Raw genomic sequence first — 17019 nt, 5'->3', positions numbered from 1 at the left:
AACTTGTTAGGATGTTTAAGCTTGAGATTAGATATCAGATGTCAGATAGTGTAAAATTTGAAAGATAAGTGAAGAAAAGGGTGCATATTATCCCTGCACTTTTCAGTTAATATTCTTAGTCTCTCTTTAATGGAGGATTAGAGGAATCTTCAATTGCTTATGATTAAATAGTGAAAGATTATTTAGCTGAAAACTATTATTTAGGTTAAATTTTGCAAAATAAACAGTGTATAATAGTTTGCTTTACAGTTTACTTGCAATTGAAAAAGTATGTATATTATGTTTCATGATGAATAGCAATTCTAAATTCCTGTAAGAAATGCAAAATGTATCTAAATAATTGCATAAATTATCCAAATGCATAATAATTATCTAATAATCTTAATTATATGTATCACTTTTAACAAGTACAAGGTTTGTATAGCATTTTGTAGCTATATGAGGTGACCATAATTAGTAAAAATTTCCACATGCTTTGATTGAAATTCTTCTTACCTTAACATCCTGTTTTTAGTTGACATTATGAAACTATGTATTGTAATATAGGTGTTAAAGCTACTATTTAAAGTAAAATAATTCCATTAAGAGATAGCAATTTTAAAAAACTATACTGTACTGAAATTAACTTGATTTTTCTTTTTAAATTCTTATGATAAATAAAGCTTTGTTTTCAAATGTAGTTTGACACTTAATTTTTAATGAAATCATAAATAAGTTATGGAACATTGAAGTTTCACTCAGAAAACAGGCAAGAAATGGGGTACATTTCTAAAAAAAAAAAAAAAACAGTTTATTTTTTGTATGGTTCATAAACATAAGTTACATTACATTAATTATTTTTGACTAACTTTTCTCTTATGCTTGATTTTAATATTTAATCTCCTTACAAAAAAAAATTATTTTAAATGCCCTATTATGGTATAAATTTCATGATCATTTATCCAGTGAGGAATCGACAAAACTTGCTGATTGATGTGTCTTTCCTTTTTTCTTTTGCGTGGCTTTCTATTACTTGTGTACTTGTTTTTCTGTTTATGTATCAGATATTTATGTACTGTATGTATAGTTACAGAATAGATACTCATTGAATTAAGATTTTTATCTTTTTTTTTGGTTCCCTCCCAAAGAAAAATCTGAAATAATTTCTGTATGCTTTTGCGTGTGTACTTCACACATAAAATCTTACAAAATGGTAATTCATTTGCTTAAATGAAGTATGTATTATTAATCTCAACAACTAGTGTTGTCACATTAGTCAGCACATTATTTTCCTTCCTTTACATATATATTACCACAACCATAAAACATGAAAAAAATGATGTTTGCAAATTTAAAAATTCCAAGTTTAACTATACATTAAAAAGAAACTGGAAAGGAATTACCCTTCTGAATTTCTTAAGCTGTTGAACTCTTATTAATATTTTATTTCAGTGAAATGAAAATTTTTCAATCTATATTTTTCTGTTGCATTGATTATAAAAAAAAAGTAAATAAAATTTTTCTAATACTCTTGGAAAGAATGTAGATTAAAGATCTTTAAAGTTAATATAATTTAATGTTATATGATATACATATTAGTGTGTGCATAAAAACCTTTTAGCTGATGATGCTGGCCTTTTGTACCAGGCTAAGGTATATATCAAATGAAAGTGGCAATAATCCGCTAGCACACTAACACTAAGTTTACCTTTATAATTGCTTTCCGCCACCATTTTATTTTAGTTGAGACATTCATAATATTAGTCACTTACAGGGTTTAAAAGGAAGAAGTCCAGACTCATCATTACATCCCAGTCTTGAACTAATAGTTTTCACAGTAACCTGATATTTTTGTGATGTATTTATTGGCCAGCTTCTTTCAAGTCATACATTTTCAAGGAAGAGACTATCTTTCTTTTCTTTGTTTTAATTTATTTGCTTATTTTGTTCTTATTTTTCAGGAAGAATATTCCATAAACAGAACAGTAGCAATTATGATCTAAAATCGTACTGAGGATGATACATCATATTGTATTTGCTACCGGTGTGCTTCAATTTTGTTGTTATTTTAGGGGGAGATTGATATCACAATAATGTTGTTATGCTGAATATTATTATAATTATTGTGTATATAGCGTATATTAATATTTAATTTGGTTTATAGTTTCTATTTCAAGATGTTTAATTTTCAAAAGCAGCTAGCTAAATCACATTAACTTTAAGTTACAAGTTTATTATTGGATTCCTGTAACTGGACTACAAAAACCAGAGTGTACTGAAAACATGGATATTGAAGTCTATTGGCCTTTGACTTAGTACTTAGCACATTACTGAACGTTTTACTAGCATTGAACCTGGAGCCAGCAGCATTACAGAAAAACTGTCATAGAAAATCTTAAATGATGATTTTATATAATTATAGTTTATTTTTGAAATGATTATAATGGTAGATTAAAATTCAGTATGTTTGTGTAGATGTGATTAACTTTTTAATCACATCTAAACAGATTTTTTGTGTAGTGTAGGTCCTATTAAAGAAACCTTTTTTTACTATTTAATAATTTTTCTGGATGCATTAATTATAATGAAGGTCATTTTTTAACATAAATTTGTAGTCTAGTCATTGCAATGTCAATTCTTTTCAATGTTCATTGATGTTATTATTTTTTTTCTAATACGTACCTTGTATTCTGTCTGTTAATGAGAATGATAATACGTTTTTTTGTTTTGTATTCATGGCAATAAATTTTACATCTTACGTGAAAAATGAGTTATAAAATTAATAAGCAGACGCTTATTAGTTGAATGGAAATTTTTGTGTTTGGTGCAAATGTATTTTTCTTTTACAAAATTATTATTTAGCTTTGACATTTTATATTCCTTTCTGGTGGGTGTGGATTAATTTATTTGCAAAAATGGTATAAAGAAATTATATGAAAACCATAAGCTAATTGGTATATTTATCATGGTACATTTTCTCAATAAAGAAATAGTTTTTTCCCCAAAAACATGCTTACAGTTAGTTATTAACTAAACAAATTTTCCAAAAAGTCAAGAAAATTTGTAATATTTATTTTATCCTGTAATCTGTAATAATTTATATTTAATTTAAATGAACAAAAAAAAATATACAAACCATTGCAAATGTTTTCATTTTTTTTTTCAGATTCGAAGTTAAGATTAGTTCCTGACCCCTTTACTAATTACTGTACTCTCATTTTATAATATGTACAGTCATTATCATGTAGTAGTAATCGTCAGCTGCATCATAACCAAGAACAATTAAAATTAATCAACAGAGTGGTGCTACGATCTTCCTTAATCAAAAAATGTAACTGTCTTTCAGTAGGTTAAAAGATATATGATGAAAAAACTTTAGTGTAGCTGATTAATTCATATACATTCTTTTTCTATCCATTTACTACAGCATACAGAACAAATTAACAAAGTAAAGTTCATCTATCTGATAGTAATATATTGTACTGCATTTTAATTATTCAACATAATTAACAATTTTTTTTTTACATTTACTTTTTTCTTCAACCATTTATGGATTATTTATTATGCCTGTTCTGGCTTCATAACACTCCTTTTTGGGGTTCCCTGAACTCCTATCAATTGGGTGATATCAGAGAAAATTTTCAGATGAAGAGAAAGAAATGAGCTACATTACTACTGCTAGAAAGCTTAAAAGAAGTCTTGGACAGAATGCTATTTTTTAGTATTTAATAAAGTAAAAAAAAAAAAAATCACTGAATGATTGAAATGTTATTAATAATAATTTCTATTAACTTATTATAAAATACTTTATTTTTAGTAATGTCAGTGTCTTTTAGCGTAATATTAAAAAAAATCTAATAAATGATTACTGTTTTTTTTTTTTAATTAGACTTAATAATTACAGTTCATCCATGTCAATCTCTTAACAGTTCAATCATTGCCTAAACATTTTTTCCATTTATCATTGATTTCATTTTCTAAGTAACTATATTCACTGATGCTATCATTACCCACGTTTATAACTCATTCAACAGTGTTCTCTATTGATAGAACCTTGTAAGTGTCCTGTGCTTTTCCATATTGATGTGTTCTTATGCTTGCATTGTTCTGAACCTGGGTAACTGAATTTATTTTTGCAATGATTCATAATATTTTTGTGGACAAATGTTGTATTCTGCACAACATCAGCATGTATTATATATATAAAATAATAACTAAACTCTATTCTTTGGTTAGACAAATATAAAAAAACTAAATAATAGAAAATTTTCTAATGCAATTCATTAGGTCAACAAACCTATATATATACATATATATATATGTATGTATGTATGTATGTATGTATGTATGTATGTATGTATGTATGTATGTATATATATATATATATATATATACATATTTCAACAGATTTATCATAATTCATTTTAGAACATCAGAAATGCCGATGAAAAAGTACTTCTTTATCTGTTATAAAGTACCTAAAATATCTTACAAGATTGTTTTCAACAATTCAAGTAGAAAATGGAAAGAAGATCTCTTCCTAATTCATACCTATTGCATAAGGTAGGATAAAATAAAAATTTAGCTTGAGAAGGACAGAGATAATATTGACAACCTAAAATTTTGTTTAATGTAAAAGGTACCATTATTTGTTATATATTCTTTTATACCACGAGTTTTAGATTTTGCATTTATATTATTATTTTACTTTACTAATTGATTATAATTGTTAAACAAACAAAATGGGTATCTGGTTTATTGATATTCTTTTTGTAAGTGGTTTTTGAATGTTTTTTTGATTACAATTTTATTTAACTGTTTAGCATAGCTTCTTCTTTGTGTCCAAAGAAAGAAAAATTAATTGTTTTCATAGTGAAGTCCTAACATTGAATCTGATTCATGAAATTCCTCATTATCTTTTGATTTTTAGAAAATGGTATGGCTCAGAAAGTATTTACTTTATATGTACAAATTATTTGCTGTGACATGGTTAGCTCTCAAGTCAAAACTCAAATGCTGCAGCTGTAGGTTACAAATATCCCAGTTGTTGCATCTCGTGTGATAGCTGGTGAAATTAAATAAATTTATTTTGAGGGAATTTAATTTTCTTATTTAATACTAGTGCTAATGTTGATAAATTATCTTTTTTTAACAATTAAGAATTAGTCACATGATGGAATGATTATTATAATTATAAGGAGGTGTTTGATGTTTGTCAAACATTTGAGTATTTACAGAACCATGGTCAGTTATGTTAAATCATCTGTAGAACTACTTGTACCCTTTTTTATTCGTAGCATACTTAGCATTCCATTTATTTAAAAAAATTACAGTAACAGTAATGCTTTTGTGACGTTCACTCTGGAAACAACTATTGCTGTTCATTTATATAATTCTACATTAAGCCATTTATTACAGGTTAATATCTATAGTTCTTATTCCTTTTCTGCAGATTAAGTGAAGCCATTGTAATTCCTTTATCAACACTCATAAAAGATGAGAATCAAATACCTCTGTTACTGACTTGTATCTGTTGCAAGGTCCAGTTCTAGCATATGGAGAGAACATTGATTTCAAAGAAGCAGTTTTAATCAAGTCTGATAAATGTTTTATGTAACAACTTTTTTTGTTACAATTTCTTTAAATTCATATTGACTCCTGTTTACTCAACAGTTGTGTAATGAATAATATATGGTATTGTTCATCATTGCATAACCAGAAGTGATTTCGTGAACTTAATTTGCATCATCAGCTGCGTTACGTTTATGTATATATTTATAAAAACATCATAAACTCGCAATATATAATATATCATTTATTAATTTATATTTTATGTTAAAAATTTTTTAAACTAATTAAATTTTATTAACATCTTTTAAATTAAATTTAAATTTACTTTTTCATACTTTAAAAGCTTATACAAAATTTAAAAACTTTTATTTAAATTAAAAATTATAAATCAAACAAGTTACATAATAACTACATAAACTAATTAAATTTTATTAACATCTTTTAAATTAAATTTAAATTTACTTTTTCATACTTTAAAAGCTTATACAAAATTTAAAAACTTTTATTTAAATTAAAAATTATAAATCAAACAAGTTACATAATAACTACATAATATTCAACGTATAACCTCAGTATATACGAAACTCCCATCTAACAAAACCACTATGCATAATACTTCAAATCACCCATGGTCACATAAAATTAGTACTTATACAAATATTGTAAATAGAGCAATTACAAAACATAATTAAATTAAACAAAGAATTAAATATTATAAAACAGATTGCTATATATTATATATATTGGTTATATACATTACTATACATAATATATATGGTTATGATAGTAGATTGGTAGATAATATTTATAATAAATAAATGGTAAAAATTAAAAATAACACACATTTAATACCAATAAACAACTCACAAAAAATTGACAATGTATATTTAAAATATGTATATACTGATAACATAGTCAAACACATTACAAAGGTATGGTAATAAAAAGTTTAAACCCACATACCAGACAAATAAACACGTAATAAAACACCTAATAAGTAACAAACATAATTCCTTATGTATACAATTTGAGTGGTATTTATAAAATTTAATGTAATGATTGTGACCATATTTATATTGGTAAGACCACTCACTAGATCCTTTAAAATCAGATTCATGTAACATTGAAGTTATCAAAAAGGTAACCTGGGTTTTTCGAATGTATCAGATCATTTGATTAAAAGTAAGTACACAGTATCAGATATTCAGACAAACTTAAAAATACTAGAAATTAAAAGATGCAATATGAATAATAAGGCTTTTGATATTTTAGAAAGATATTATATACGAGGTCTGTAAATAAAGTAATGAGACTGGTTCAGAAAAACGTTTTATTTATAATTCAATTATACATGAACTCTATCACCTTCGAAATAGTTCCCTTGGGAAGTCATTCAACACTTCAGATGGTTTTCGTACTCTTCATAGCAGTGTTGGAACTGAGAAACCAGAATATCCTTTAGATGGTCGGTTACATTTTTTTTGTTTTCTACTGTTCCAAAATGGTGATCTTTGAGGTGGTCACTTTTCTGCAGTCTTTCAAGAATTTGTCGGTAAACATATTGATTAACTGTCTGTCCTGTAGGCAAAGACTCTGCATGGACAATGCCATTACTATCAAAGAAACAAATTAGTGTGGTTTTGATTTTTGACTTGCTCATTTTTACTTTTTTGGGATGTGATAAGTTCTAAGTGTGCACTCCTTGCCCTGGTGTTTTGTTTCTGGGTCGTACTCAAAATCAAAGATTCATCAATAGTAATCATTTTTTTTAGAAAATCAGGATCAGTTTCAATTCGCCCTAGAAAATCACAGCACAGTTCCATCCTGTTGTTTTCTGTTCAACAGTGTGGTTTTTTGGAACCAATTTTGCACAAACTTTTTTCATGTCCAATTTATTTGTCAAAGTTTGATGGACAGTTAAAATTCAATTGTGCAATCATTCTGACAATCATTCGCTGGTTGTACCGTATCAAGTCTCTGATTTGCTCAACTTTGTCATCATTTTGACATTAACAGTCTTTCAGAGCGTGTGGATCATCCGCAACTGATTCCTAGCCATCTGAAAATGCTTTTAAACCACGTAAAAACTTGGTCTTGTGACAGAGCATCATCTCCATACGTCCTTTTCAATTTTGAAAAAGTTCCAGTGACATTTTCACAGAGTTTAAAACAAAACTTGATTGTGTAACGTTGCTCATAATTAGTATCACTCATTTTTGTGATGCAGAGCAAAGAAAAAACTCGTTTCATGAAAATTTTGTTTATGTCTCACATAGCAGTAATAGACTAAAAATATTAATACCTAATATAAATCAGCTGTTCTTATATAACCATGTGTTTACTAGTAACTTTACAGTGTTGCCACTTTGGCTGCCAAAAAACAACTAGTTTCATTTCTTTATTTACAGACCTCGTGTATAAACATAAGAATAAATTTAATATGATACCCTTGAGACAGAATATGAAGACGATGGTATTATAAAGGCTGTAGTAGATAGCACCACTGTTGTGTTTTGATAATAATGTTGAGTAATTGATTTCTAACCTGGTTAGTGAAGTAAATAATGTAAAACGGCTAGCATTTAAAATTTTACTTTACTTAAATTTTTTGATTTTACTTAAGAAATTTTTTATTTTTAATTTATTTATTTATATTGTCACATTGTTCACACATGTAAAAATTTTTTACATTTTAATTTTTTAACTTAATTGTAATATCAGTTTTAATTAATTAATCTTTATAATTTTTAAACAATTTTTATGTTTTACTAATGTAAAACATTAGTAAAACATAAAAATTATTAAATTTTGTATAAACTTTTAAAGTATATAAAAGTAAATTTAAATTTAATTTAAAAGATGTTAATAAAATTTAATTAGTGTAAAAAATGTTTTACATAAAATATAAATGAATAAGTGATATGATAATATTGTTTATTGTGGATTTATGATGTTTTTTGAAATATATATATATATATATATATATAAATATAATGCAGTTGTTGATGTGAATTAAGTTCACGAAAGCGCTTCTGCTTATGTAATGAAGTAATCCTATTTCAATTATTCTGTACACTTGGGTTGAAATATAAATTCATTTGTATTGGTAAAGAGGAGTATGATTCATTAAAGAATTTGTTTAAAAATAAAAATAAATAAATATATATACATACACTTTGGTCATAAATATATATACACCCTTTGCTCATGTACGTACATGAGCAAAGGGCGATCAGGTATAATAGTAACTACATCATTTCTTCTCTTGAATATCTTTCATTTTGCCTTTTTTTCGGAAGTTTTTATTAGTGTATTGTATATAAATGGGACGGAGGTTGATGTGCAATTTTTACGAGTGGTAATGTGTTTGGCTTATCTCTTTATTATCAGGTTGGACTTTACCACTTAATTTTGTTTTTCAATCGGCTCTAAAGAATCAACGAATGTTATTTACGCTTGTGCTATCTACTTTCAAGCACAGTTTCTGTGATATTACAAATGCTATGCTATCTTATAGTATATTTTGTAAACATATTCCTGCACACAAGCAGTCAATACACTTACATTCTTAAATTACAATTGCACCGGCTATTCACTTGCAAATTTAACTGTATTTACCTTTTTTATTTTTAGCTAGCGAAGTGGTAGAGTGACTGGTTTATTCTGGTGTGTATGATGATGTATTGATATTAAATATATATAATACTTCTATTTTTATGATGTAATTGCATTAAACTCAATGTATTACAGAATTTGTAAGAAAAAATACATCTTTTCTTTGTTTTATAAACAATATTTTGAGAACTAATCTTATTACACATTATTATTTCTTTTTAAACTCTTTATCAATGGACTTATTAGTGATTTATTAGAAGTCATCAACAGGCATTAAATAATGTCTACTGCTATTAAAAAATAATCTGCCTGGTATAGTTTGAAAGATCACTATTATAATTTGAAAGTGTCACTATTGAAGACACTTAATGTTTATTAAGTGTAGACTCAAATCCTAACACTGATTCAGCAATAATATTCTGAATTTTGGCATCACAAATATCCTTTTTCCAAATTATGTTTTTCTGTAAAAGGGTGCTTTAAACTTCCTATCTGCTAAAGCTTTTAAATGTGAAAATAAAGTCATAAATCATTAAAAAACTATATAATGACATGCTGTATTGTATAGATGTAATAAAACTCTTTGAAAGCAACAAATCTTGAAATAAAGAACTATAATGTACCAATAAAAATTAGTATAAATGCTAAATTCAGATAAATGCTGGCAATATTCATGACAAAATAAAATTATGTCCAGTTGACCAAGCTCAGTATTTCTTACCTGTATAGTTATTATACCTGTATTGTTGTCCCTTGGGTATAATATAATGACTGCTAAGTATTAACAATGTAATTTAATCAAACAATCTAATTTTTATCAAAATATTATTTGTAGTTGCCTTTGTTTTATTTTTTTTATTGTTTTTTAAAAGCGATTAAATACTGGTCTAATGCAAGAAACATTACTATATTCTTTGGATACTACCTTGAAAGCTTGTGATCATCCATTTGAAGGAAACAATTCTGTGATGTTTGAGCTTGGCTTTTTTATATTTATCTCACATTCTTTTATTTCATAATCCTACTGTTTTATATTTTGTAGTATAACGGAACAACAGATACTATATACCTCTTTTACTGTGCTGCTTAATATCTCAGATAGTAGTTACTGAAAAACAAAGGTATGTAAAGTAGGGCAACACCAATGCTGGATTAAGAAAACAAGTCAATGGCCAAAAAAGCTATTGTTTGTAAACCAGTTTTTTGTAGATCAATTAAGTTAAATGATATGGATATACCTAAGATGTACAGTAGTGGTAATGTCTAGCAGTTGGCAACACTTCAAATTTTAAAAAATAAATAATAAAAAAAAAAAACATTCTTTTTCAGGATATAATTATGGCTGCCAGTCCTGGAAGGGCTGTCCATTGTCCTCATATAACAGCCTCGACATCGCTTATTTCACAGAATGATCTTGATTCAGCTAGAGAAGTAAGTATTATCTTTTTACTCTTTTCTCTTTTATCTGGTTGTTTAAAACGATTGAGGTGGTTGTGGATGAAAGAGGCCGGCCGTATGAAGGTGATAGTAGATTGTGTAAATACACTGATGGAAATGTCTGCCAAGGCACTGGCATCCAGACAGAAGCCAAACTGATGACTGTGTTAGGAATGAGAGGGTTGTATGGTAATTGGGATCATCACAAGTTGGGTTTCTTCTCTACAGGGTTCAGAATGTCTAAAAAGATAATTGGTAATCTACTTAACTAAAAAGGCATTGTGCAATTATTAATGCTTAAAACACTGAATATTTGTTCATTGTGTATAGATGTGCTGCTTGCAAGTTTGAGTGGTCGTATGAATCATTTCATCTTATCCCTGTACGTATTACCATATTATGATCTTTAAAATTGATACTTTTTTACTTTGATAGAAAATATATAATAAATTTATGTGAAATCGGTCATTCTCTAAGAAATAAAACAGAAGTTGGAATGGGATTACATGCACATAAAGAATTGAAAGTTTATTAAAAAAAACCTTATATGTTTTAAAGGTGGTTTTTTTTTTAGTAAAATATCTCTCAATATAGATATTACTAATCTTGAAATGGCCTTAGTCCAATCCAATTACTGGATAATTATTACTTACCTATATTAACAGAGGGTGATTTCCAGCTAAGACACTAAATTGCATTCTCTTACTTCTCTTACAGCTGATTATTTTGCAGTACATGTTATGTCTTTAGGAAAGTTCATCTTAGAAAGACTGAAAGGTATGAAGTAGGATAAAATGCCATTCTATGAATGAAAGTGGTTTGACCTTTCACTATTGATATTATTAATGATTACTTCACGTGTTGGTAATTTCTGTGACTAATAATCATGGGAAATAAAGATAGACATGTCAAAGATAGACACTGTTTAAAAGTACTGGATAAATTTAAAATAAATAATTAGGGCAGAAGAAGGTTTAGGTAAAAAGATAAAAATTGATAGAAAATCATACATTATAATTGATGGATAGATATAATTATTAAAATGCATAAAATATGTTGGAGACAAGAAATTGTGTACGTTTCAGAAATAAAATTAGTTGAGAATGTTCATAAGAAAAATAGTTTTAAAGTGAAGAAGTTAGCGAAGTAAAGAATATTTTTATTACTTGAAAGGTAGGTATGGTATTGTTGCTGAATGGCTCTGATGACACGTGGCACTTACTAACCTTATGGTAGCCCTGAAAAGGGCCGTTTTTGTCGTTGATTGGCTTTGACAGCTCGTTGTAATTACTAACCTTTTGGTAGTCCTGAGAAGGGCTGTTGTCATCAAATGGCTTTGACGGCTCGTATTTCATAACCCTGTGTTGGCCATTTTTTGCGTTAGCTCTGGAAAGAGCTGTTGGATTCGGAAGCCACAACTCCCCAACATTGCCCTCCGGCAATGTTGGGGAGTTGCGGCTTATCCGTTGAAGTCTGACCGGGCTTTCCCTCAGTGGCAGTTGGGTCCCCCACTACAGCGTGGCAGTGGTGGCCCCCAGAGCCCTGCAGTGTTGTGTCAGCGTCGGCCGTCCTTTGCCAGTGCAGCCAAGGTGGTTCTCCTTGAGCAATCCTATGCTGGGCCGGCTTCTGCTGCTGAATCTACTGGCCAGGGCAATTGCGGGCCCGGCAAGCTGAGCTGGAGCGGGAAGGTAGCATCTGCATCCAGCAGCTCCCTCAGCAGGTCTGCTGCTCCAGCGGTAATGTTGACATCCACCAGGAGATCCCACGTTGAGGTGGCCAAGGAACTTTTGCCTTCTTCCATCTTCTTCTTCTTGGTCTTGTCCAGGTGTAAACTAAACTTAGATATTTAAATTGTTTACGTAGGTCTTTTCCTTTTATGTGGCTTTAGTTTTCTTTATTTAATTACAAAAGCTCTTTTCTTTTTTTATGTAATTTGCTAACTTGTAGGTTTTGATAGGCTGAACTTGTATAAGTGTTTAGTTCTTAAGCAAAGTTTAATTGAAGTACTCCTAGCAGATATTCAAATAGAAGTGAATTTTAAAATAATATGATGTTTGTTACTTTGTTACGTTAAACATTGTTAAAGAAAAATTGTAATTTTGTTGCTTTGTTAAATTTCTTATGAAATAAAAAAAATTCTAATATTATGCAATATGTGAGCACATGAATATTCCCTATTGAGATGAAGCACTGCAATATAATCCACTGTTTCAAAGTAGAATTGGACACATTTACATGTAGCGTTACGCTAAATGTCCCAGTGGCTTTTTACGAGGATTATTTTTTTTCAAGGTCCGATCGGTCACGAAATTAAAACCACAGTGAAAATAAAAATTTTTTTACGCTATTTCTCTACATAGTCGCCACTCCGATTTAGACATTTGTCGTAGCGTGGTACCAACATTCCAATACTCTCGTCATATAACGGAGCCGCCTGTGTTTTCAGCCATGCTTCTACGCTGGTCTGCAGCTCGATGTCTGCGTCAAAATGTTGTCCCCCTAGCCAGTGTTTCATGTGAGCAAAGAGGTGAAAATCGGATGGAGCCAAGTCCGGGCTGTATGGTGGGTGATCAAACACTTTCTAACGAAAACGCTGCAGGAGCTTCTTTGTTATAGCTGCAGTGTGCGGCCGAGCATTGTCATGGAGAAAGACAATGCGTGATGACAACATTCCTCTCTGCTTATTCTGAATTGCCCCTCGTAGACGTTGAAGAGTCACGCAGTATGAGGCTGCAGTGACGGTCGTGCTACGTTCCATGAATTTCACCAAGAGAACTCCATTCCGGTCCCAGAACACAGTAGCCATACACCTTCTGAGAAGGTTCGCTTGAACTTCTTTGGTTTACTGGGAGAATGAGAATGCATCCACTGTTTGGATTGTTCTTTTGTTTCTTCAGTTTCGAAATGGACCCATGTCTCGTCCCCTGTGACAATTTTGTTCAAAAAATCTTCTTCTTCATTGTGGTAGCGCTGGAGAAACGTTAGGGAGGCGTCCATTCTCATTGTTTTGTGATGGTCGGACAGCATCTTGGGAGAACCCATCTCGCACACAGTTTGCGGTACTGAAGTCTCTCACTCACAATGGTGTAGAGAGCTGACCATGAAATTTCAGAAAACGAATCACTCGATACAGAAATTGTGAACCGACGATTTTCTCGAATTGCCTCATCCACTCGCTCAACGAGATCATCGGTTGACACTCGCTTCCTTCTTTGACAGCCTGCATCATGAACATCTGTACGTCCTGCTTTAAAGTTCCTGCACCATTTTCACACTTTGCTGTCACTCGTTGAAGTTTCACCGTACACATTACTTATTCGTCGATGAATTTCAGCTGCATTACACCCATCATCCTGAAGAAATTGAATTACCGCACGCACTTCACACTTGGCGGGAGATGCTATAGTTGTAGACGTGTTTACGTGCTAGCGGCGTGTTCAGAACTAATCGAAGTGACGCGGCGTGATTGAAGGCCATACTAGAGACGCTGCGCAACACATATGCGCAAAGTTTCATTAGGTTTTTGCTCGGTTTTTTATTTCACGACCGATCGGACATTGAAAAAAATTAACCCTCGTACAACTGTAATGCATGTAAGATAAGGCGTAAGAACATCCCAACCCCGTAGGGGAAGACACCCGCCTATTGACGTTCCGGTCGCCACCCCCTCCCCCACGTTCCTTGCCCTGTTGGGCTTTAACGGGAGTCATCTATCGCCCTCTTGACATCTTGAATGTCGTCTGGACATCTTGAATGTCTTACATCATATCCCTCTGAACTAGCTAACCCGAGCGGGGAAGCACGAACCCCGCGCCTAGTTCTATTTATTATGAGCCAGTTTCGAGAATGTCTCGTAATTCGAAGCAAATTGAAAACAACATACCACCAAACATGTTGATCGCAACAATGAAAATTTAGTCCTAATTTCCTTAGTGAACTCAAAACTTTAATCAAACCCCAAACATAGGTTAAATTATGGACTCGGTCTGGTCCACTAGGGAGAGGTGGAAAGACCTCCTATTCCCACTCGGCTCCATCGCAGAGTCCCGCGTGACATTCACCTCATAAACTATCGTCGAGACGCTGCTACAGCTCGCGGCTGCATGGCATCTCATGCCCATTGGCAGTGCAGTCGCCGTTCCGCCGACAGTTTCAGCAATAATAGTCACCTCTTTCTAACTAACCGTGGCTCGCTGCAAAGTGCCTACCTTCGGTCAATCAGACTGTCCAGGCAGACCCTAGCCGCCCAGGTTCCTACTCTACTAAAACCCTTCGGCCGTTCTACGTTGGGCGAGGAGTTGAAGGAAGCCAGCCACAATTGTTCAGTCTACGAGTCCTCCAGTTGACTCGCAGATCAAAGAAGGAGTTTACTCTCTCAAGTTTCCTAATAACTCTGGTACGCTCAGCTTCGTACCGTGGACAGACATACAGGACATGGTCAACCCTACAGTCCGGACACAAGACGGAGTCAACCAACCTAAACCTAGCCAAACTATCCCTAAAAGCACCATGTCCCGAAAGAAATTGAGTAAAATGCCGATTGGGGAACTCCCAACATTTGGAAAAATACCATGTGTATATCAATCAGTAGAAGAATCGTTCCGCCTAGCTTGCCAAGAGTCAAAACCTTGTTCTTCAATATCTCGCATACGCCCTGACATTAGAAGGCCACCCTTCTTAGAAATATACCGCTGGCTACGCTCCGTAACCAAAATATGTAGGGGTTTTATGCAGACAATTACAGTGACTGCCTCTCGCTAGACATTCCTGTAGCAACCAACAACAGCTAAAAATAGAAGATGCTGGGCTCGCAAAAGAATGTTCCTATAGCATTGGAATTGTAAATGGTGAGCCCAGACGGGCGCAGTGTACAACATTATGGCCTCACAGACACCTTTGTAAAGAATATGCATGGTATAGTAATTCAACCCCAAATCGAGATGGATGACTCTACGGATTCCAAAGAAAGCATCAATGACCTTCTTCGCTACAAACTGGAGGTGCTCCTGGAAGAGAAGCCTCTCATCAAAGATGACACCCAGATACTTCTGAACCGTAACATACCTAATTGGAAGGCCGTCCATCACAACTCGCGGGTGACAGGTTGGCGGCCCTTCAATAATATCATAGTGATTTTCTCCACACTGAAAACCATCTTATGTTGAAGACTCCAACACCTTAATACCTTGCATGCCTGTGTTGCTCTGAGACCTATTTCGGCACGCGAATTGCCCTCGACCAGCAGCAGCCCATCGTCAGCATAATCCACGATGCGACAGCCACTGGGTATCCGCAGTCGCATGAGAGAGTCGAACTCAACGACTCAAACGAGTGGACCTAGTACACTGCCCTGTGGGCAACCTTTTAGACAGGGTCTTTCTTACCTCCGAACTGCCGTCACGAAGTACGACAGTTCTGTCGCTGAAGTAGCTTGAGAGAATTCTAATCTCATTTAGCGTGCAACCACGCTGCTGCAATTTGAACAAGGCAGAAGGCCACTACAAGTTGTTGAAGGCCTCGGATATGTCCAAAAGACACCGAGTACATACATACACTCGCTGGCGGAAGCCAAATCCATGAATCTAAGAAGCGCATCCTCTGTGCCCTTACCGGGACGGAAACCAGTATGGTTTCCGTCCATCAACATATGATTAGAAGTTAACCTACTGTTAACACGGAGGTACAAGACCTTCTGGAAGACCTTACTTATTACAGGCAAGAGCGTCAGAGGACAGTAAAAGGAACTTACAGTGGGATCCTTGTCGCCACCTTTGAGGAGCAATTTCAACACACCACGTTACCAGCATGCTGGGAAGTGCGTAGCAAAAGGCAACCTATTGAAAACCCTAGTCAGAGGACCAACAATGACAGGCAACGTGCGAACAAGGAGCTTTACCTTGATACCATCATATCCGGGGCCTTTATTCCTAGCCAGAGTACAAATTACTTGACGGACTCTCGCCTCAGTAATTTCTGAAGACATAATCTCAGAGCAAAAACCTACAACTTCCCTTCGGACACGTCAGTGATACGAGATCTTACCAACCTCGAAGATCATCTAGAAGTAGATCGTCCATCAGATGAGAGAGGACACGATCTTTATCTATAACAACACCATCCTGGGTCGAGAGGGCCGACAGAAGAATGTCTTTTTTCCGCTTATGACCAAGAACTCGATAGACAACACCCCTTGGGTCCTTATTCCCTTGCTCTTGTACAAAAGAGCGCCAGGAATCACGTTTAGAAGACCTAATCTTGTGAAAATACTCGGTCCCTTCCGACGATAATCCCCTATCAAAGAGCACGCCGATCAGGATCATCCGCACGCTGTGCAGCCCTCCTGAAGCAGCCCACTTTTCGCTTCATCGTAGTCAATTCCCGAGAACACCATTCAACTACTCTCTCGACCCGTACGTC

The 17019-nt window shown here is 32.8% G+C and overlaps 1 protein-coding gene across 9 annotated transcripts in view; it reads left to right on the top strand.

The window, feature by feature from the left end:
• The window catches only part of Usp20-33 (Ubiquitin specific protease 20/33), a 130978-nt gene that overhangs the window by 29706 nt on the left and 84253 nt on the right, over nt 1-17019 (top strand). For 6 of the 9 annotated variants that reach the window (XM_075371893.1, XM_075371884.1, XM_075371842.1 and 3 more), the window contains 2 exons: nt 3146-3310; nt 10495-10596. In XM_075371893.1, the coding sequence (XP_075228008.1) occupies nt 10504-10596 (93 nt within the window). In that variant the 5' untranslated portion in view covers nt 3146-3310; nt 10495-10503. Of the gene's footprint in view, nt 1-3145; nt 3325-10494; nt 10597-17019 lie in introns of those variants that run through there. The other 3 variants (XM_075371875.1, XM_075371900.1, XM_075371911.1) reach the window with 3 other exon arrangements.

This window comes from Lycorma delicatula, chromosome 1, assembly GCF_047948215.1.
Source record: "Lycorma delicatula isolate Av1 chromosome 1, ASM4794821v1, whole genome shotgun sequence".
Classification (NCBI taxonomy): Eukaryota; Metazoa; Arthropoda; class Insecta; order Hemiptera; family Fulgoridae; genus Lycorma; species Lycorma delicatula.
Note: the sequence above shows the minus strand (reverse complement) of the source record. Positions and strands in the feature narration are given on the sequence as shown.